The sequence below is a fragment of the Natrix helvetica genome, assembly GCF_964273705.1.
Source record: "Natrix helvetica genome assembly, chromosome: 1".
NCBI lineage: Eukaryota > Metazoa > Chordata > Lepidosauria > Squamata > Natricidae > Natrix > Natrix helvetica.
In genome coordinates, this window is record NC_138548.1 from 87,572,365 (window position 1) to 87,596,789 (window position 24,425).

Here is a 24,425-nt window from a genome sequence, read left to right on the forward strand (position 1 = left end):
ATCCCTACTATCACCACTGAAATCAATAAGAATCTTAGCAGCAAAACCAAGAAATTAATGGACTGTCTTCATATGTTGAAAACAAAAAAACCCTACAATTTAGTTCCCATAACCAACTGCAGAAAAATATATTGAATTGGGATCTGTTGTTGAAAAGGATTTCTCATTGATTTTCCAGTGCTACATCTTAAAAGCTTGGGGAGTTAAATTAAATTCTGTATAATGCATATATGCCTCACTTAGTGATAAATTATTAGTTGCCATGGTTTCACATTAAGCCCCCCACTTTTGGGGGAGGGGGGGGCAGAGACACTATAAATGGATTTTTAATTTTCCTCAATGGATCCAGATCTTCCTCTCAATATATTATCCCCAACATATTGTTACAAAGAAATACAACTGATTGTCTCTTTAGTGGAAATTATGATCAGTTTGTAAGAATTTCATGCACATCAAGGGATGCTATTAATACTGAAATACAATTTGTCTATTTATTCAAAAACAAGCTTTTAAAAAATTAAATTTGCTTTAAATTATTTATAGTGATTAAGCAGCTCCCAGGCAATAACAATGAAATGCAGAAATGCCCACTATATGTCACATTAGAAGGTAAAGTTTGGAAGTGTGTGTGTGTGTGTGTGTGTGTGTGTGTGTGCGCGCGCGCGCGTACGTTCTTCCTCCAGCCAACAATGGCAATACTAGCCCGACATTCAGCATCGTTTTTTTAGAGCTCTGTTACTCACTATCCTGGAAAGCTTGTACATATCTGCCAAAGTAATCTTTTCATGGGATAAAAATGGCAAAAATTGTGTTGGCTAAAAAGCTTCTTGAGTAGGGCAAAAAAGAGGGCATTAACTGAAAATGGCCTCTATACTGAATAAACTCCAATTCATTCTTATAAGCTAAATTAGGAATTATGACCAAAAGATGGACTCCACATTATTTCCATGACATACTTCAATTCTAAAAGAATCATTTTTGAAATCAGAGGATAGAAAGATTCCTGTCAGCAGAACTTTAAAGTGGATTCCTGTACTGAGGAGGACATTATGCTCAGTGGTGAAGTTCAAACTGCAGCAATTGTGACTTGCCTTAATGGCAGTAAATAGTCAGGCAGGAAATTTGGGTATAAATATTGAAGAGGTTTATGAGGCATCAACCCAGTAAAATCAATGCTAATGAAGCAAGGGTGGTGCAGTTGTTAAAGGAAGCTATCATGAAACAGAAGCATTGGGTATACAAAAAACCCAAACAGAACAAAGGGTTTAAAGCCCAGGAGAAACTTCACTGGTTACACTATTGAAATGTACCTTTGATCTAGCACAGCTTCTGAATAAGATGGTGGTGAATCTAAGTCTGGCGGTCTATGATAGCCCTGAGTAGACATATACTGGACCCCATTGTTAACATTATAGGTGACATTGCACTGATGTGGATGATCAAGGACGACGAGACGAGACAGGAGGACAGGATGCTGCAGTCGATGTACGGGAAGTGTCATGAGGTTGTTGCGTTTTCGCTGATGGTGCAAAATTAGGGCCAGGAGTGCCACCACCAACACAAAAATAGCAGAGCTGCCAATGATTGCATAGGTAACGCTGGGATAGAAGATCAGCTGAGGCTCTGTTGTCACGTAATTCTGATTGCTGTCAGCTTCTGCAAATGAGAAGAAAAAGAGAGTGATACAATTAATCTCTGCGAATGAGATGCCACGCTTTTCAATATACATTATGTCTTCTCAGCTAATTTAACAACGCTTCCTAGGCTTTTCATCAAGGTTTGTTCTTGGTTTAGATAGTGTGGAAAATTGGCTTCTCAAAAACAAAATAAGCATCGACTAACTTCAATTGCATATCCCCCACCCGCCTGCTTTGGAAGTTTCTCTTTGGAACTGACACTCTTACTGACTATGGAAGAAAAGAAAACTCAATTTTCTCTTTCCTTTATCAACCGTTGTAATTTAGTTTTCAGTAAACAGTTGAATTTAGAGAGTCACATCTGTTTCCATGGTCTAAAACAGGGATGTCAAACTCACGACAACACCTTGTCATCACATGACGAGTCGCAACTTCCCCCTTTACTAAACCGGGGGTGGCTGTGACCAGTGTGTGATGCATCTGGCCTGTGGGGACCGAGTTTGACAGCCCTGGTCTAACATTTAGGCAAGAATTCAAATCTCAGGCATCTCATTCCATTGCTGATTTACAGAAATCTCAAGCCCATTTATCTATCACCTGCCTATTGTATAATTTCAGAATCCAGTTGCCTGAAGTGATTCTTCACAAAGAAGTATAGGCAATCAAATACACAACTATTCATATTTCTGCATTATATATTGGTTCTGATTATGCAGCACCAAGCTGTTATTACTTTCCCCAAAAGAAATAATATGCTGCATCGTAAAAACAAAACAAGATCTGAAAACTGCATCAAGTTATTAAAAAATTGGCAGGTTGTTATTTTTAGCAAAACCAAGAGCCTGTAGAAGAAAATAATTATAAAAGATTAAATTTACAATTTTTTTCCACTATGGAGTATTGAGGCAAGAAGTATACCAGGCTACCAATTTCTTTTATTAAACCCCTTTTAATATGCTGATAAGCAACAGTTTGCATGGCATAGATCTTGGAAGTTGACAACACATAATAATTAGAAATCTAGACACCCATGATAATATAACAATTGAAAGTAGTATTCTGAAATTCAGCAAACGTATATCCTAAATCAAAATCTATCTTCTTTCTCAGTTTGGACATTACAGCACTACAACGCCTTACATATTAAAATGCAAGCTGCCCATTCTATGAAACTTATTAAAGAGATCCAAGTCAGAGAAGACTACAGATTTTAAATTAATTTATTTATTTATACTTAATATTTCTATCTCTATGTTAATTATATTCAGAGATCTCTATTTTGATAATACTTGGCTTGCCAGCTAAGAAAGAATGGAGGAAGAGTGCAATTATAGTCATAGATTGTTCTACCATACTTGAGAACCACCGGTGTCAAACTCGATTGTGTCGCAGGCCAGATTGTGACAAAGTGTGACGTTATTTGCCTGTGTGAAGCCAGGATGTGTGTGACATATCTGGTCCATGGGCCCCCAGTTTGACAAGCATGTATTAAACCACAGTTCTAAAATATTATTCCTGAAGGAGGGCCACTGAAGGAAACCAACATCTCTTGATCTCAATATTCTCCTTTGATATGAAATGATTTTAATAAATTGCATTTTTGTGTGCACTTCATCTCAGCAATTCCATTGGGTTGACTGCCTGTAATCTCAGTAGCACATTACATCTGAAAATCAGGACAGGACAGGAGACTTGCAATCATGTTTACAATAAGAACCAGCTTAATGAACAAAGTTTAATTAACAAATAGGAACAGTATCTACAATGGCTGAATGCATATGACTGGGAATAGAGTCTATAATTACTTAGACCATCACCAATACTACTGACAAAATTAATTTTACTTGGAGACTTATATGATGACCAAGAATGTCAGAATCAGCAGCACTGAAGATTTGATAGGCAGCATACATGATAGACAAGTGTAAGCCAAGCTGAATAATAGACTGAATGCAGTAATTATATATACTAAGGCCTATATTCAAATTGTTGCTTGGCCATGTAAGAACACTGGATGACCCTGAGACAGTCCTATTTGCCACACTAAGTCATTGTGAAAAAGACTCTAGAAGAGCAACAAAGATGATTAGGGGACTGGAGACTAAAACATATGAAGAACGGTTGCAGGAACTGGGTATGTTTAGCTTAAGAGAAAGAAGGACTAGGGGAGACTGATAGCTGTGTTCCAATATCTCAGGGGTTGCCACAAAGAAGAGGGAGTCAAACTATTCTCCAAGGCACCTGAGGGTAGAACAAGAAGCAATGGGTGGAAACTAATCAAGGAGAGAAGCAACTTAGAACTGAGGAGAAATTTCCTGACAGTTAGAACAATTAATCAGTGGAGCAGCTTGCCTCCAGAAGTTGTGAATGCCCCAACACTGGAAGTCTTTAAGAAGATGTTGGATAGCTATTTGTCTGAAACGGTATAGGGTTTCCTGCCTAGGCAGGGGGTTGGACTAGAAGACCTCCAAGGTCCCTTCCAACTCTACTATTGTATTGTATTGTATTGTAAAGGGTGTATGTGTGGGTGAAAGGGAGGAGAGGGAAGAAGTTATAAATGCAGCTTAAACCTTAAAGCGTGGGATACAATGATTCACAATGTAGCAGGTTTTTTTTTTGATGGACATAATTGAAGTTATTAAGAATATCAGAGCTTCAAAAAAGAATATATACTGTCCAAATACTCCCAATCGGTACAAAATTAGATTCCCATAAACAAAATTAGAGCTGTGGTAGTGCAGCGGTTAAAATTGCAGAATTGCATTTAATTCTGCCAACTGCCAGCAGTTCAACTCTCACCAGCTCAAGGTTGACTCAGCCTTCCATCCTTCCGAGGTTGGTAAAATGAGAACCCAGCACTTCAATAATATATTTACATTCTGAGAGGATGTAAAATATAATGATCCTTAGATGGTTTCAGAAAATGATTAAAAAATAAAATGGTTAAGATTGCTGATTAAAATTTGATCCAATACCTGTAAAGTGCAAATTCCCCCTTTTGTTGTTTCATGAAACAATAACATAACAGCACATTCCAGAAGCCAGCAATATCCAGAGTAATGAACCAACAATCCACAGCTCTATGCTAAATGGTTAGTAGGCTGAGAAATCATTATCAGTCAATATAAGATTCTGAACATGAGATCTCTTCAATTATTAGTGGCCACTGATGAAAAGAAAATCTGTGGAAAAGCAACCAAGGATTTACACACTGAAGACATCATCTGGACCTTTGTTTTATATTTGAGGCAGAGGATTACACAATTAAAATGTTTAGAAGCAGCCTTATTTCTTAACATGTACAATGTTTCCTAGTTACAGACTCTTAATTCACAAGAGTGAAGTGAATTGTTGTTCAGCTCATTTTGGCAATTGCTTAGCACTGCAGGATGATTGCACAGTAACTCATCAAATAAAGGCCCAGAACTTCACCTCTCACCTTCTCTCCTTTTTATTTCTCACAGCACTGTATAATTATCTAGAGCACTTCTTCTGTCCCAGTTTCAGTGCCAAAAAAAAAAGGGGGGGGATGAAGAGAATCAACAACTTGTGATAGTAAGCCAAGATCACATTAACATTAAGCTGCTGTTTTAAAATTAATTCTATGAGCTGTACAAGCTTCTGATCCATTGGCCACATTGCATAAAATAGTTAGATGTGTTCAAATCAGATAACCCTTTGTTTCTTGTCAGGAACTGCATGCCCGTCAGGACAATCATTGAGGGCTATATACCAATAATGGATTGTGATAAAGAAATTTGCAAATAGTTCTTATGACTTATGACCACAACTAACCCCACAATTTCTGTTCCTAAGTGTTAAGGGTCAAGTATTAAGTTAATAAGTGAGTTTTGTCCCGTTTTAGAACTCTCTTGCCACAGTAGTTAAGTGAATAACTGCAGTTGTTAAATTACTAACATGATTGTGAGGTGAATCTGGTTTCCCCATTGCCTTTACAAAAGGTGATTACATTACCCTGGGACACTGTAGTTGTCATAAATATGAATCAATTGCTAAGAGTCCAAATTTTGATCACATGACCATGGGGAAGCTGAAATGGTTGTAGGTGTGAAAAACAGTCATAACTCATTTTTTTCAGTGCCACTGTTACTTTGAACAGTCACTAAGAAAACTTTTGTGAGTTGAGAACTATCTGTAGAGGGTAGAACCAGAGACAAAAATGTCTGAAATTCCTTTTCTATCTTTCTTTGACAAACTGTTTCCTAGTTTCCAAGCAACAGATGCCAAGAAATCGATGGAAAAATTGGATCAGAGGTCTGACATGATCAGTCATAGATCTTTGAAATTAGGTTGAGATTCTGTTGTGTTTCAAAGATTTGCTGGCTCCTGACTTAACTGGATGGATCAATACAAAAATATATTGTGAGACAGCTAAGGTCCAGACAGCATCATCATCAGCACATGGGATGCAGTCATCTTAATTCTCCAAAGTTGCCCTTCAAAAAAAGTCCATCCTGGCTTTTACGTTGCAGCATCCATAGCAGGTCATGATAAGATCAAACTGACAACATAGAATCATGAAGTCATCATGCAAATGACACGATTATCTAATTTCAATGTAATGGCTGACACAAATGTGTAAGCAATCTATTTGGGAAATATCATAATGATACACGTGTCATTTGCTGCCATGACAGTCATGATTTGTTCATCATTGGCTAGATGTTGACGTTAGTCTACAATCCGCATGAATACTTCTTTAATATAGATAATCCAGAAAATGCCATGATTAATTGAGGAATTATAATTAGTTCTCTCAGGTCCATATAATTCTCTACTGAGATGCACAGATGGCTGTAATAGCTTTACAAATGACATAGTTACTATCTGGAGAATACCAACATGCAAATTCATCAGTGTGCATGGACTTTCTTGCTGTCACTCTGGAAAGAGTTAGGCCTTAAAAATATACACACGGACCAGCAACATTTGTCTAACATGCAAAACGAATGCTGTGCAACATCTAACAACAGTGAAAAAACCTCTGTGCAAGAAATTAAATGGAAGAGTTAATCTTGCCCATTTACTAGCCATCACCAGTAAATATTTACTCCCTCAATTATTTAATCCATATATCCTACAGCAAGGAAGTCTGGCAGAGATCATGAGAATACTGGAAGAATCAGCAGGCACCAGAAGGTTGAATTATTTTCTGTCTACTGAATATGCCCCCTTTCCCCACCTCATATCCCTTCAGCAAATGCAGCCCGTAGATATGTATAGGTCGATGCCTGCCCTAGAAATCTTCTGTCCTGAAAGAATAACCTTCATGTCCTATGGATATTTTGAGTGCTAGTATTAGCCAGAAAAAGCAGTTTAAATAATAGAAAGATACTATATTAGTACAGGCGCTACTGGCTTAGAGTGGAGGAAAAGCAGAAGGTTAATAAGATTCAGTTACCGTCCACTGGTTTAATAAGTGTGTGAGTCAAGATGCACTTGCAAAAAAATATGCTAGTTTAAGTGCAAATTAGATGTACAGTGTAAAGTGTATTTTAATCCACTCTAAAATGTAGAATAATCACAGAAAATTGCCTATCTTTTAAGTACTAGTCTGAAAAAAATATGCTAGTACAACATCTAGCACCTCATATAAATTGCTTTAATGATGATCATTATTGTAAAAAAAATGCTCAAAGGAAAAGATACCATCTTTTCCTCTGGAAAAAGGAAATATGCTTTTCCTTTTCCTGATACAATTTCCTTCTCTTAAAAGATAGGTCTGAAATATTTTATGTTTCTATGGCCAAGGATAAAAACTCAGACTAGAAAGCAAAACAAAATAAGAATTGGTAACAAAAATGAACTGCCCCCCCCCCTAAACCCCACACCCCAGCATGGGCAGAATCACTGGGAGAAGTTATGAAGATGTTTGGACAAAACTCCCAAAAGAATACCTTTTGCCACCAGGCTGGAAATTTGGGGCTTAGACAACTTAGAACTACTCCACCTTCAGTCTGACCTAAGCGTAGTACATAAAATTATCTGCTACAATGTTCTACCTGTCAATGCCTACTTTGGCTTCAACCTCAATAATACGCGGACAAACAATAGATACAAACTTAAGGTAAATCACTCCAAACTTGACTGAAAAAAATACGACTTCAGCAACAGAATGATCAATGCCTGGAATGCACTACCTGACTCTGTGGTTTATTCCCCAAACCCCCAAAACTTTAACCTTACACTGTCTACTGTCGACCTCACCCCATTCCTAAGAGGTCTGTAAGGGGCGTGCATAAACGCACTAAAGTGCCTACTGTCCCTATCCTACTGTCCCCATTTATTCGTATCAATTTCATGTATTCATAATCATGTTTATATTTATCTTATTGTCATAACGTGCAGTTTATAGTATACCTCTTCCTCCACTGTAGTATGCCAAAAAAGTTGCAAAATCTAAAAAGCTATCTGGAGGAATTTTAGGACTCATCATAGTACAATATTATGTAATATAATTCAGATAGGATAGGTACTATTTAAAGAAAAACACCTTTCATGGAGTGTTTCCTCACTGTGATTAAGGGTCCTGAACATCCCAAATACTATAAGCTACACTACTGGGAGTATACACTCCCAGAAGTGTCACCCATGATAGGCCGAAAAAAGGGTTGTATCTAGATAAATTACACTGAAGAATGAAATGTAAAGAAAATCAAAATGACATTTAGGACCAGGCTGATATCCACAATACCAGTAAATGAGTCCCTAAAGACAGGTATCCAATAAAATACTGGGAAAAAGCAGAGGATAACTGTGAGTAGCCCTGATGTTTTGATCTGAACAGATCAAAGCCAAGCTATCCAGCTGCTAATGCAACAGAAAACACAGAAGTCTGATGTTACAAACATATTAGTCTGCGAAATGTCAAAACCATCAACCAAGGCAAATCTGATCAAACCATAGCAGAAATATCAAAAAAGAACACTAATATTCCAGAAATCAGTGGATTGAAATGAACTTGAATGGATTGTTTTATATCAGAGGAACATCAGATCTGCTTTGGACAATTGTGGAGAATCATATTCTGTGGAGAAGAAAATAATAGGCGAACTGAAATAGCGACGATGAGTTTGTGTAATCAGTGATAATAAACACTAACATTAACTAAAAGTATCAAAGTCAATGTTGGGTACAAACTGCTCAGTGATGGGATTCAACAATTTTACTATCAGTTCTGTGGGCGTGGGTTGGCTTGGTGAGCATAGCAGAGGAAGGATACTGTAAAATCTCCGTTCCCTCCCCACTCCAGGGGAAGGTTATTGCAAGATCCCCATTCCCTCCCAATCAGCTGGAACTCAGGAGGTAGAAAATAGATGGAGGCTGGGCCAGTCAGAGGTGGTATTCGTCGGTTCTCCGAACTACTCAAAATTTTCCCTACTGGTTCTCCAGAACTGGTCAGAACCTGCTGAATACAACCGTTGAACCTGCACCCCCAATGATAGAATGAGGGGGGGGGGACACACACAGGATGAATGAATTACATTTGCATCCAAGACAGGCCAATAGCTGCTCAAAGTCACCTTCAACCACAAGATGGATGACATAAATTTATTAAGTAAAAACAAACAAACAAACAAACACATAATAATAAAAGTATTAGAATAATTTAACCATGGATGCAGAGAAAGTGAAAGCTGAAGTTCTAAAACAATTTGCAACACCTTGTTGAAACAATACAGTTATCATTAAGGATGTAAAAAACAAGAGACAAAATAGAGTGGTCTGCAGATATGCTGAATATAGCTGAAGATAAAAATAAAGAGCAAAAGTCAGGACAAACTGAAGATTATTTACCAAACTAAAAAGTTTTCAGTTTTCTTACAGAGAAGAGCAAGAAGAAGCAAAGATTTAAATTTATAACTGAGTACAATCAAAAAGATCAAGCCATTTATTTAAGAAAACTTACATTAAATCAAATAAATTTGATTTTGGACACGCTAAAAGACAACGTAAGCAAAATCTATTAGACAAAAGATTTAATAAGAAGAATTGGTGAGAGAATATAGAAACGGTAAGAACGGATTCCTAAATCAAGTATGAATATGAAGATATGATCACTGAACTAGGGCCAGACATTCTGAAAGTTAAATGGGCTCTAAAATATTGCTAACAATAAAGCTGCAGAATTAATAAAATACCAGCCAGACTTTTTAAAATCTTGAGAAAGTTTGCATTTAAAGTGTTATTTGCTGTCTTTAAGAAAGTATGAAAAGAACAATAAATGGCCAAAGAACCAGAAAACAACAGTTGTTATTCTGATACCAAAAAGGGCAGTTCTAAAGAGCGTTTGAACTACTGAGCAATTGCACAATCTAGTAAGAAAAAGTTCAAGAGATTACCGTCAACTTTAAAATCCTTGGAATGACGATCGCCAGATTTACAAGCTGGATTCAATAGAGGCAGAGAGTCCAAATTCACATTACTACTGGTAGTAGCTGATGGATTAACACAAGAAAAGACACAAGAGGAACCTTGAAAATCTATATGCTTTATTGATTATACTAAAGATTGTTTTGACCACAACAAATTGTGGATAGCCTTTAAAAACCTGGAAATACTAGCCCACCTCATTAATAACAATTAGAATGGAAGAAAGAACAACTAAATAGTTCAAAACGGAAAATTGTGCCCCAAAATTGCGTACTAGCACCCAGTTTATTTAATTTACATGAAAACAATATCATGAGAAATGAGAAGGAATACAAAGTGGGATTTAAACTTCTGGAAGTAGCATCAGCAACCTTAAATGTACTATGATGTATGACTTCGTAAGTCATGACATGACTTCATAAGTATGTAATATATAAGAAATGTCTTGATTGTAAAAGTGGGAGGGTAACAAAAGAGAGGCTGACAGAAAGAAGACTTAAGTGGCTAGAGACTATCCCCGATAACTTACAGTACATGAATTTAAAGAACCAGTTGCTGGCAGGCAAACCTAATGCAATGTACCAGAACTGGAAGTGACTGAACAATGAAACAGCAACTGTGAGATTACTCTGCAGATGAGAACAGAGTGTGCAGCTAGGTCTGAATAAAACTTCACTGCTTTGAAAGACCACGTTCACAGTTTGAATATTCTCATCTCTCTTATCTGATGACATTGCTTAGCAGATGACATTGCTTAAGGACTCTACTTCCCCAGAGTGCCCCCATGTCATATGAAAGAGACAAGGTTTAGAGAACTGTCACTATTGTTTACTAAGTTAGATAACGTCTTTTTCTGGCAATTAGCATAAGGTTAGAGAAAATTTCTTATGTACATAGTACAATCCATTGCCATCAATCTGTTATTGAAGCCAAAGGAGACACATAATAATTAAGAAAGAACTGTTCAGTATCCTCAGCTCAGATGAAAACACGGTACATTATATAAATCAAAAATATTTAGGCAACAGGAGAATATTGTAACTCTTATAAATATTCCTGAAAAAGGTTAAGGAATTCTTCTTCTTTTCTGAAGAAGCTTCTTGAATGAGAAGTGAAATGTCTTCGAGGAAAAACAAAGTCCATGTCAGGGGAAAAAAACGCCTGATATCTGAGATCAATGGATCGGGCTGATTCCCTTCCGCATATCTTTTGAGATATTAAGAAAATAAATAAAAGTCTTTGACAAGTATTCTAATTAACAGTCAAACTTTAATAAAAGTAAATAAAAGTAAAATAAACTAATTGTTACATTTTGATAATGAAAGCTCCGTCTGCCAGCTCTGCTTGGCAGCCGGACAAAAAAGAAAGGAATTTTGGAATGTGTAACGCATGCGCAATAAATCACTTTCAGATAAGAACTTTTATGACCTGCGCAATAACTCTTTCTTAGTTTAACTCTTGAGTGTCAATTCATTCAGTTCAGGCCTAGCAAACTTTTTAACATCGTGACAGTCCAGTTGTCTTTTGAAAAAGCACCTTTGGGACAACCATGACTTGGAGGACTGAGAATCTCCATAGCAGGGATGTGCGGCCAGGGGAGGCAGGGGAGGCAGAGCCTCACCGCTCTCATCATGAAAATTAAAAAAAAGGGGAAAGGGAAAAGGCGCTGAGGAGCCTTCTGCACACGTGGTCCGGGAATGGCACCACGTGTGCAGGAGGCTCCTCTAGCCTCAGCCTCCCTCCTGCACACGTAGTCCCATCCCCACCTTCCTGAGTCAACATGAAGGGGACCGCGGAGTGTGAGCTGTGGTCCCGCGGAGCGTGCTCCATGGTCCCCTTCATGTAGACTCAGGAGTCAGGAAGGAGGGGAATGGGACCACGTGTGCAGGAGGCTGAGGCAGCTTCAGCCTCCTGCACACGTGGTCCCATTCCCCGCCTTCCTGAGTCAACATGAAGGGGACCGCGGCTCGCACTGATGACGTCACCAGCCTCACCAGCCATAAACCTCACCGCACGTCACTGCTCCATAGACATTTCTGAAAATATTTATTATAAAGCCTAGTTACAAAGACAGATAAAATTAAATTAAATAAATAATACTATGCCAATTAATTTATTTTCTTAGAAACCATTATAAGAAACATATCCACAATTTACTGAATCACTGCTTAAAAGGAAAAGTTTAACAGGTATACATCTTAGTCCACTTTAAAATGAAATTAGCAAAAACTTTTTAATTTAAGTGGCCTCAATCTGTCTAGTATAAAGCTCCTATTATTGCAAACAAATCACTGGATTAGTCAGGTAATACCAATTGCTGTCCTGCCTACTTTTGAATCTCAGATGTATTTAGCAATTATTAAACCGAAGGGAAAAATAATAACTCCTTTTGATATCATGGAAATTGGCATTATTGTTCTATCTCTCTAGGCAAGACTTGTTAGACAATGGCATAATTCTAGGTAATACCAATATACTTAATTATTGAAAACCATCTCTGTTTCTATTGGCAAATCAATTACTTGAAACCTGCCAATAGTAATACTACCTAACAAACTTTCTTTGATTTGTCACACTGGTTTTAGAATGGTTTCATTTATTTGTTATTTCTTGGCACATACCTGACAATGGTTGCTGTTGGATTGATTAGCAGTAGAGTCATTCAAGCTCCTCTGTTTTGGCATACCCAAATAAATAATGCATACTGTAGATGCTGCTAATAATATACGTAATTCATATCAGTATGAATTTTTATGAAAGTGAGTAGCAAAAATGCCATTAACTTTTCACTCTGTATGTACTGAAGTATGATTAATTATGCACTGATAGCAAAGCCCCCTTTCTCTAATATATTATAATTTCTCTATTTAAATATACAAATAAAATATTAGAAAAATCACCAACAGTTTAATGTACAGCATCATTAGCCATTAAAAGAAAAGAATTCTGTTACAAATCAGGCTCAAAATGGCTTCTGTTTTATACAGTAAAGAAAGTATTTTTACAAGTTTAACTCAATGCCAAGTTCATTATATTTCTTAGACTCAATTTGCAATTCCATAAATTTTAAAACTTTACAAGCAAATCATAGGTGCATAAAAATACTTGCCTTTGGAAATAATATGTAAAGATAACTTGGAATTCTTTTATAGATGGCTTCAGTGAAGCATCTCTGGCAGTAAATCAAGATATTACAATACCTGGGACTCCATCCAAGTTCTGTATTCTCCATTTGACATACACACTGCATGAAAATGCAGTCCCACTTCAGTGAGTTTTTAGAGGAATAAATTAAGCAAAAGATTATTTTAATTACAGAATGGAAAAGAATGGCTTCACTTGGCAGGAAGTTTATTTTTATTCTTCTTTGCTGACTCTGAAAACTTGATTGAAGCAAATATATTCAAGATTGCCCCCTTGCAGAGAAATGATTTCTTTTTTCTTTTTGCCATAAAATTTACTTGACATCATGAAGGCAATGTGTTGAGTCAGGTGGATCTTTGATTCAGATAAACAGCCTATTTTGTGTGAGAGGTCTTAAGGAAAATAATTCACACACATGCAACAGACCAGTAAAGTCTATGGCTCTTGCAAACTGAATTCAGAGGTTGGGTTCACACATTTAATAGGTCTTTACTTGTAGAAATAAATAGGTTGGATTTAAGCAACAGACTAAGCCATTACCAGAGGTGGTATTCAGCCAGTTCTGACAAGTTTTGGAGAACTGGTAGCAGAAATTTTGAGTAGTTCAGAGAACCAGCAAATACGCTGTGTGCCCACCCACCCCCTGGCTGATTTTATTTTGTTGCCTTGAACAGGAGAACTGAACTGGAAAGCAGGTCAGTGGGGTGGACAGGGAGTGGGAATTTTGCAGTAACCTTCCTCCAGGAGTGGGAAGGGAATGGGGATTTTGCAGTACCCTTCCCCTGCCATGCCCACAAAGCCACATCCACCAAGCCATGCCATGCCCACAAAGCCATGCTCACAGAACCAGTAGTAAAAAAAATTGAATCCCACCACTGGCCATTATCCATGTTTAACCTCAGTGACTGATTCATACAACAATATAAGCTACCAATTCTCAAACCCTAGATTAAGATTCCTGGGAGATGGTTCACAAGCAACTTGTGGGGGTGTCACATCTTTTAAAAAAACAGATTTGAGCAGGCAACACAATTACATATTCATTTCTTGAACAAACCAGACTCCAATAAAACTATTTTTCTTTGAAAATAAGTGGGTCTTTTTATGTATTTAGAAATAATTATTCCATGTCAATATCTGTAACTACTGTAGATATTTGGCATATACTGTGTGTACCCTATGGACCATTTATTATATAGATTACATTACATGTTTGAAATGGTTGCCATTTTCTTTTAAACATCCCTTTTTGCATGCAAGGCCTTCAGATATTCCTAAGTACAACATAACATTAACTCCGAAATTCTAATGTGATGATCTCATATTGGGCCTGACCTCTGGTACAGTTAGAATATCTATATTAATTCCACTGGCTTTAGAGAAATCAATTTCTCAAGAGGACAGGAATTCAACATTAAGTTTTTTCTCAGTACTACTCAAATAGGTCTATCTGTCTTTAATGCCAGGGTTACAGTTAAATATTGACTATAATTATAGCCATTCAAAGGCTCAAAGTAATAACACTGGTTGTGCCCAGAGTGGTACATATTCAATCTCATTTCCATTTCCAAAAATATACAAGTTATTCATATGCCTAATGGCACAATTTGAAGTCTGGTAAATCAAAGCCTCTGTTTTCGTATGAGTGACTAGATTTAACTACAATGTAAACATGTTGATTCTCTGGAATAATCTTCATTTAAACACTATGGACAAAAGTTTTTTTGTGGGGGAGACCTGGGCTGAAAGTGGGGTTATCACCCTACATGATTAGTTAACAAATCATTTATTGCTAATTAGACTATAAATCTTTTGAAGCAAGATAACCTACCTAAAACTGCTGAATGGCAACACATTCAATCAAAGCAATTGTTATGTTCCCAGTTTGGATCTAACGCATTGGCAGCCTCAGAAATTCCTATGTTTCTGTGCATTTATAGTTGTTGGTTTTTCCAAAGATAAAAGCAACAATTCAATTGTATTAATAAATGAAGAATCTTACAAAAATACATAGTGATGATTTACGAGAAGTCTGGAATGCCATAACAATTAGATTCCAGAAATGAAGGAAGGAAATTTGTGATAATGAATATTACTGGTAATCTACAGGATGCTTTCCTATCAATTATGAGAAACTAAAGACTCTATACAGTGTTCTTTATAGTCTATCCCTCTAACATACTGACTCTGAACTAATGTATCCTTTCCCTCTTGTCTTACTAAGTAACTGGACTTACAGAACAATTACACACTTTGTTTCCTAGAGATTATAGAGCAATAGGCTTACATTTGCAGATGCTATAATAGGTGGAAAATAAATAATAGTTCCCCAGTTTTACAATTGTTCATTCTTGTTCAGTTGAGCCTAGGTAATAGCTTGAACCATAAAAAAAATCTGTAACCCACTTTTTCAATATTCAGAAGATCTTTTCCTCCTCATTTAGGCAAAATAAATGTCACTGATTTAATAGAGAATGTTTCCAGAAGCATAACTCCTGTAGCTATTAACTGAAAGCTCACTGATGCCTTAGAAAAGACAGCTCCAGGCAATCAAAATAATGATTTGATTTGCAATGATAATGAAAACTTACCAAAGGAAAGTTGTATGGGGAACTCATCAAATTTGCAGATGACACCAAGCTGGCAGAAATAGCCAACACTCCAGAAGATAGGCTAAAGATACAGAAGGATCTTGACAAACCTGAACACTGGGCACTATCTAATAAAATGAAATTCAATGGTGAAAAGAGTAAGGTTCTACATTTAGACACCAAAAACGAAATGTACAGGTACAGTATAGGTGGTACCTTGTTCAACAGTAGTAACTGTGAAAGGGATCTTGGAGTCCTAGTGGACAACCATTTAAATATGAGCCAGCAGTGTGCAGCAGCTGCCAAAAAAGCCAACACAGTTCTAGGCTGCATAAACAGAGGGATAGAATCAAGATCACGTGAAGTGTTAATACCACTTTATAATGCCTTGGTAAGGCCACACTTGGAATACTGCATTCAGTTCTGGTCGCCACGATGTAAAAAAGATGTGGAGACTCTAGAAAGAGTGCAGAGAAGAGCAACAAAGATGATTAGGGGACTGGAGACTAAAACATATGAAGAACGGTTGCAGGAACTGAGTATGTCTAGTTTAATGAAAAGAAGGACTAGGGGAGACATGATAGCAGTGTTCCAATATCTCAGAGGTTGCCACAAAGAAGAGGGAGTCAAACTATTCTCCAAGGCACCTGAGGGTAGAACAAGAAGCAATGGGTGGAAACTAATCAAGGAGAGAAGCAACTTAGAACTGAGGAGAAATTTCCTGACAGTTAGAACAATTAATCAGTGGAACAGCTTGCCTTCAGAAGTTGTGAATGCCCCAACACTGGAAGTCTTTAAGAAGATGTTGGATAGCCATTTGTTTAAAATGGTATAGGGTTTCCTGCCTAGGCAGGGGGTTGACTAGAAGACCTCCAAGCCAGGCACCTTTTTCCTTAGTTTCAAACAACCATGGACAGAAAGAGCCTTTCTGTTCTTCCCAATGCAATGATCTCTTTCTTGACTTCATCTCCATCCTGGTGCTTTGTTTTGTTTTTTTCCAATTTGCTCTTTATTTGCTGATTCTGCTCAAAGGAGGGAAGGCAATGCTTGTTCTGTCTATTTGAATAGAGAGGATAGTGGATGTATGAAAATAAAATGTCACAAAGTTAAGTGCAAATTCTAATTACTATACAGAGAAACGCTTGCCATTTTGACACATTATAGGAAGATCAGGTAATTTTCTAAGCGGAGTAACTTATTTTATAGGCAATTCATTTGAAATCATACTTAGTAATTCATTTAATAGGTTTTTGTCCTGACCTTGCTTTTTTGGGGTGGGTGGGGAGCATACTTTTTATCAGGCACACAGGCTATCTGCTCTCAAGGCAAGTAAACTCAGCAACAGGAATCGTTTGGAATTTTGGAAGGATCATTAGTGTGTGTGTGTCTGTGTCTGTGTTCGTGTGTGTGTGTGTGTGTATCAAAAAAGAAGCATAGATCGAAATATAAAATTATGAACACTTGAAAACTCCAAGCCAATGCTTGGCATCCACATACTGTTTACCTAGAAGTGCCAAGTCTTATCTGAACCCAGTCCTGAAGAGTTCGCAAACCCATACATGTATGCGCGCGCATACACACACACAGAGGGAGAGAAAGCATGTGTGTGTATGTGTATAAGAGAGAGAGGGAGGGAGGGAGGGGGGAGAGAGAGACAGACAGACAGAGAGAGAGAGAGAGACAGAGAGATTTTATCTCCCTGTGTGTGTGTTTGTGTGTGTGCATGTATAGGGTGTAGAACTCTTCAGGACTGGGTTCAGATAAGACTTGGCACCACTAGGTTAACAATATATGGATGCCAAGCATTGGCTTGGAGTTTTCAAGTGTTCATAATTTCATATTTCGATCTATGCTTCTTTTTATGAAATAAAATTATATTAAACTTACGGGTATATTCTTTTTGGGTAAATATGTTTTAGTATAAAAGGTAAAGGTTCCCCTTGGACATATGTACTAGTCATTACCGACTCTAGGGGGCGGTGCTCATCTCCGTTTCAAAGTCGAAGAGCCAGCACTGTCCCAAGACGTCTCCATGGTCATGTAGTTGGCATGTTTTAGTATATTTATGCCAATATAAAAATTATAATAAATTCAGATCTAGTCCAAAAGTATTTCCAAGCTATTTGGATTTGAGAAACTTAATTACTTATATCAGTTCAATTTAGCTCACCAGTACTGTATTGATGGCATTATTCACTAAGACTTCAGATAAAATTTCCAAAAGCATTGGAATATGTGCACACACACATACACTCTAACTCTTCTGGCTTTGGACAATTGCACAATCACAGCAATACATATTTCTTTCTGTAATATCAAATAAATATGTTCATTATACTTATATACAAACAGCCAATGCATATTGTATATACTAGGAATATTAAGTAAGCTATTTAATTTTAAAACAGCTCCCACAAAGAAACCAGGTAGTGCAGTATAGAGACAGAAAGGGGCTCAGGAAATGATATATAGCCCTAGGGAGCTCTTTTGTAGAAAATGGAACATGAAAAGTTAATTTTCAAATCTTGGCACAGAATTTATTTTCCTGAAAATTTCACAATAATTTTAACGAGATTAGAACAACAAAACAAAAACCAGCCTTCAAAACTAAGCCAGCTAAAAGTTTAATTAAACACAACTGCTTGCTGTGCTTGCCTTTCCAAGCTAACTCATGCATATTCATCACTATAATTATGGCAGTAAAATAAATAAATAAAATGCCACAACTTAATTATGCCAAACTCTTTATTTTATATACAGGCTTGGGATTTTTTTTAAACATAATTCATATTGAAATTAATTGCAAGTTGGCTGATTTTTGCACTTTGTCCTTTCCACGTTTATTTAAAGTTTGGGGTTTTTCCCCTTTTTACACAAGGGTTTATCCCAGGAAAACACTGAACACTAAAATATGTTCTAATTATAATGATGCCATACATGTTATGTTCTAAACTTCAGCTCTTGGATGAGTGTTTGCCACACTAATATATTATACATAACCCATGATGTTTCATATTCCTCTTCCAGTGAGACCCCATTGTTAAAAAAAAATAACAGCATAGCCCTGGTTGCTCAAATTGGGATCCTTGGACCTATTCCTTTCTGATATTAGCTGGGAATTCTGAAGTATCTGGAAGTCATTAGACTGAAAAGACCGACTCATTTGGACCTTGCTACGTACTTTTTAAAAAATAATTCTAGATCTTCAAATGAATCATCACGGAAGTTAATCCATTTTTAAGGTACAAGCATATTCCATCACCGGCAATGAAATGCAACTTTTTTACCTATTTTGTATCTTTCAGTCACAAGACGTAATACAGGTAGTGACCATGAGCACGCAAGCTACATCAGCAAATCTGCAGTGACATATATTATTGTAGTTAGGGGAAAAAAATAACCCCACTATCAGTAGAATCCCTGAGTCATTTAAATTACAATTACGCTGATGGACCATTATTAAAGTAGCAGTTGCACAAGCTGACTGTGATGACATGGAAAAATGCGATGCAAAACAAAAACCAATTCTTCATCGTTAATAAAGATGCAGTGCATATAGATTTACCTATTCAATGTAAATAGATACATTAGAAAAATGGCTTGTTAACGATTATGCATAATATAACAGGAGGTACATTTTGTAAAAAAATTCTTCACTGGCTATTGATTGATAGATTCAATTCAGAAAGCCATTTTAGTTGTTCTTCCAACCAACAATTCTATCTGCTGCCTTCACACTCTGTCAGCTTCTACACACCACTGTTTATGTTGGAGATGAAGTCTAAAATAAAGACACTCTCCTCTACTTATCTCAACATTTAGAAGCTTTCATCTTCTAAGTGAAGCATGGAGCACACCCTAGGTCTTCCACTTCAGATCCAACATACAAACAGAGCAAGCAACAAAATTCAAAAAGTTGGACAAGATTCAAAAAGTTGAATCCTGCACGTTCCTTTATTGAAGTTCTAAATAAGAAATGGAGAATAGAACAGATCTAGAACCCAAGGAATCTCTCTGGAAGTTCTTGTTTGTATGGCCCAGAATATTCATACTGAAAACTGAATATTGTTGATGGTCAAAACACAATGTCAACCCTCAGCCACTCTATGGATCAGCACTCTCCATGCTTGGATTGGACACAGCACTTGATACAAAATCCACTATTTGCTGAATTTCTTCCCTTGTTCCTGCCCTTCAGTTCTACACAATTCCCCCCCAATCCAAAGTATAGAACCGCAAAGTAGGAAAACAGTGGCTTAAAATATTACATTATTTTCAATCATAGAACAGAAAACACATTTTGCTTACTCAGATTTAAATGAGCAGCAACCTGATCTTGATTATATCTCACAATTCCTTCTCTTGCACTGAGATGCAATTCCACCTTATCCCAGGAGTGAAATCCTCCCGGTTCACTCCGGTTCAGTCGAACTAGTAGGAACGATTGTCCTTGGTTCTGCGAACTAGTAGTTTTAAAAAAAAGCTTCCGAGGATTGTGCAGTTCACATCGTCGGAAGCTTTTTTTCCTGCTTTTTAAAGCATTTTTTTCCTGCCCGTTCGGGTGAATAGGCAGGGAAAAAATGCTTTAAAAAGCAGTGGGGGAGGGGTTTTCTGCAAAAGAGAGAGGAGGGAGAGAGAGAGTGAGAGAAGGAAGGTGAGAAAAAGGAGAGGGAGGAAGTACCACAAACTGGGGACTAGATGCAGCTTCAGAGGATACCTTGAAAGAGCACAGCAATCCAGGGTTGGAAGGGACCTGGAGGTTATCTAGTCCAACCCCCTGCTCCAGTAGGACATTGTTAAAGTGAGTTTCTATCTTTTGACCTCCCAGTCACATGACTACATAGCTATGCCCACTCAGTCACATGACCCAAAAATAGATTTCAACACTGCCTTATCCTGATGACAACTAGATAGTTTTATTCTGATGTTGCAGTCATAATTTAACTTATCAAAGACCAAGAAATATTAGAACATTGCTTTATTTCCTGTCTTCAGCAAAATTATCGGAAACAAATTTTTATGGACTAATGGCAAATTTTAAACATCTTTCAGCATAAGTACATAAATGCCATAGTAATCCAGCAATGCATTACTTGTATAAGGATTGTTCTCTATACTATTCATGTTGTCTTGTATTTTCTGTTATGGATTGCACCAGTAGAGACTAAACCAATTTATACATTATGTACGATGACAATAAAGGCTACATTATTATTATTGTTGTTGTTGTTGTTGTTGTTATTATTATTATTATTATTATTATTATTATTATTATTGCATCAACAGAATTGTATCACAGCGGCCAGTTGTTTCGCCGGATTTGGCATTAATTACTAGTTTGATGTATTCCTTTTGCATTGACTCTTTGACTTTTCCATTCAAGATGTTATCTGCTTCCAATATGCCTAGGTCCGTGATGGCGAACCTATGGCACGCGTGCCACAGGCGGCACGCGGATCCATTTCTGAGGGCACGCGAGGCATTGCCCTGTCAGTTCCAGTGCGCATGCACCCGCCGGCCAGCTGATTTTCGATAGTTTTTTTTAATCTCCGGAGGATTCCCTGAAGCCTCCAAAGGGCGAAAAACAGCCCAATGCAAAAAGAGCTGCCGGAACGGGGAAAGACAAGCGGCAAGGAAAGAGGCTTCTTTCACTCCTGCTGGCTGCTCTGTTCCCCCCTCCCCCCTGCTACTAAAAAGGATCCTGCCCAATCGCTGAGAGAGCTGCCAGCACGGGGGAGACAAGCGGCAAGGAAAGAGGCTTCTTTCCCCCCTGCTGCCTGCTGTGTTCCCCCCTCCCCCCTGCTACTAAAAAGGATCCTGCCCGATCGCTGAGAGAGCTGCCTACCTGATTTCCAGCTCCATCGCGTTTCTTGCCATCGTGTGCAGAGAAACAAAGTTTGTGGGACAAAAAAAAAACTTCAATCAATAACAACTTGGGGAGGGGGAAGAGATCTCCCAAAGTTGGAATTGATTGATTGAAAGGAGTTTTTTTTAGTCCCACAAACTTTGTTTTCCTGTCCAAAACGGCAAGAAACATGATGGAAAAATGCTACAGAGGGGAAATTAAATAGGCAAAGAAATGCTTGGGAGAAGCGAGGACCTGGGCGATGGGGGGTGGGGCAGGCTCCATGAAGTGGTGCTGAAATGGAGAAAAGGGCAACAGAGCAGCCCCTTGAGGGGGAAAAAGCTGATTTTCCTTATTTCCTTGCTACTTGTCTTTCCCTCATGCAGATTGGTCTCTTCCTCATTTCCCTTTGGATTGCAGGGACCAGGCAGGATCCTCTGTGCTAGCACGGGGAGGGGGGGGGGGAACAGAGCAGCCACCTTGAGGGGAAAAAGCTGCTTTTTCTTCTTTTCTTGCTGCTTTTCTTTCCCCTGTGCCAGCAGCTCCCTTCCTCATTTGTCTATTGACTGTAGTGCCCAGGATCCTCTTTAATAGAAGGGGAGAATTTAGCAACTGGACTCACACCTGCCATTGTAAAAAGGGCCCAATCTTTACACAGGAGAATGATAAGGGAAGGTTTTTTGACACAGGAGCACACTTGAGCATCCCCCCACCCCCACCCCAATCTCTGCCCGTTAGTGGCAGAGCAACTTCTCCCCTCACTGGGTGTTAGCCAAGGGGAAGCAGCCAGAGCAGGGAGTGGCGAGGAAGCCTTGTGCAAAAATGCACGGTCCACACAGGTGAGCGGGGACATTACGTTATGTGGGTCGGCACTCGAGTTCGTGTGATAGCGCGCACGTATGTGCTTTTGGCACCCGAGGCGAAAAAGGTTCGCCATCACTGGCCTAGGTACTTGTAACCATTATCCTTTGCTAATGCTTTCACTATATTTCCATTTCCCAGTTCTATTCCTTCTGTTTTTTCCATTTTTTCTTGCAGCATGGATAATATAGCGCATTTTTAAAGCCCAAAATTCATTTTGATGTCACTGCTGAAGTGTTGAACTGTGTTGAGTATTGATTTAAGTTCAGTGGGGCTTTTTGCATACATTTTTTACTCATCCATGTATAGTAGATGGTTTATCTTGCCATGTTGACTTGAGATTTGGTATCCCAGTTTTGTGTTTCGTAGGATTATTGTCAGTGGAATTAATGCAATGTTGAACAGTAGTGATGAAAGTGAATCCCCTTGGAAGATTCCTCGTCTGATGTTGACTTCACCAATGTTCTCCCCATTTGTTCTTAGAACTGTTTTCCATTTTTGCATATTTGCTTTCAAAAATGTACAGATATTTTTGCTGATTCCAAAGTTTTCCAGACAGGTTTTGTTGTTGTTGTTATTGTTGTTGTTGTTGTTGTTATACAGGTAATCCTTGACTTACAATAGTTCATTTAGTGACCATTCAAAGTTACAATGGCACTAAAAAAAGTGATGATTGTTTTTCACAGTTATGACTTTTGCCGTATCCCCATGATCACGTGATCAAAATTCAGATGCTTGGCAACTGACTCGTATTTATGATGGCTCCAATGTCCCGGGGTCAGGTGATCACCTTTTGCGACCTTCTGTCAAGCAAAGTCAATGAGAAAGCCAGATTCATTTAACAACCATGTTACTAACATAACAACTGCAGTGATTCACTTAACAACTCTGGCAAGAAAGATCATAAAGTGGGGCAAAACTCAATAAATGTTTCACTTAGCAACATAAATTTTGGGGTTGCCACGCCCCTGAATTGGTTCTCCCAGCAGCGCCATAAGCACTGCCATATGGTTCTTTGCTTCTGTGCATGTGCAGAGCAATTTTAGTTAGTCCCTGCCGGAACCCACCCGACATGCCCCCAAAATACACATAGATGTAGTAGAGTCTGGTTGTATAATCATCTCTCTTGCTCCTTCCTGCTGTTATATTTTAGAAACATCCTGAATTGTTAAACTGTCTAGACAGTAAACAAAGAACAACATATATAATAATACTTCATTGTCAACAACTTTTAAGTAGTTGGTCTTAGGGGAGTTCACCACTAAATCAGTTTGAAAATCATGTCTACAGAGCAAGAATAGTAGATAGGCTTTCTCCTTTATATTCAATTGTTGAAAAAACAGAATCCTCCATTTGTTTTTATCATCAGAGCTTTCCGGCTTGATCCAAAAGGAAAAAGCACCAAAAAGCTGATGATCTGAATGTATTCCTTATCCTTTAAAAACTTTGTTGCATAGTGAGCAATTATTTTCACAATCACTGTCCACAAACCCTGTAACTTCAATTTTAAACTTATCGTTAGACACATTATACAATGAGAGAAATTGCAAGACTGATCCTCACAGAAGTTCCCACCATAAATCCAAGAACAGTAGCCTATGGAAATGCAAACTAGAATAAACCCATTATCCAGGAGCTATGTTAATTTAATTAGAATGCTCATAAAAATAACAAGAATATCTTATTCTTCCAAGAAGCAAGCATTATAATGTTAATTTGGAATGACCCATGATTCCATTAAATATTGGGTATTAAAATGTTATCTGTACAGTTCTGACAATTAATTCAAAAAGAAAAAAAAGTTAATTGCTGAACTCAAAAGAATCTACAAGTTTTTCTTAAACAATTGAGTAAAATTTTTCTAAGAACGTAAAATAATGAGTTTGGATACTTAGAAAAAAATATTTTTTTTCATCAGAGTGGCTGTTAACTGGCAAATGCAAATAATAATTG

General features: G+C 37.7%; 1 protein-coding gene across 2 annotated transcripts in view; it reads right to left on the bottom strand.

Annotated features, from left to right (window-relative positions):
* The window catches only part of LDLRAD3 (low density lipoprotein receptor class A domain containing 3), a 158,831-nt gene that overhangs the window by 4,667 nt on the left and 129,739 nt on the right, over nucleotides 1-24,425 (bottom strand). For both annotated transcript variants that reach the window (XM_081935180.1, XM_081935179.1), the window contains exon 5: nucleotides 1,311-1,656. In XM_081935180.1, the coding sequence (XP_081791306.1) occupies nucleotides 1,311-1,656 (346 nt within the window). The remainder of the gene's footprint in view (nucleotides 1-1,310; nucleotides 1,657-24,425) is intronic.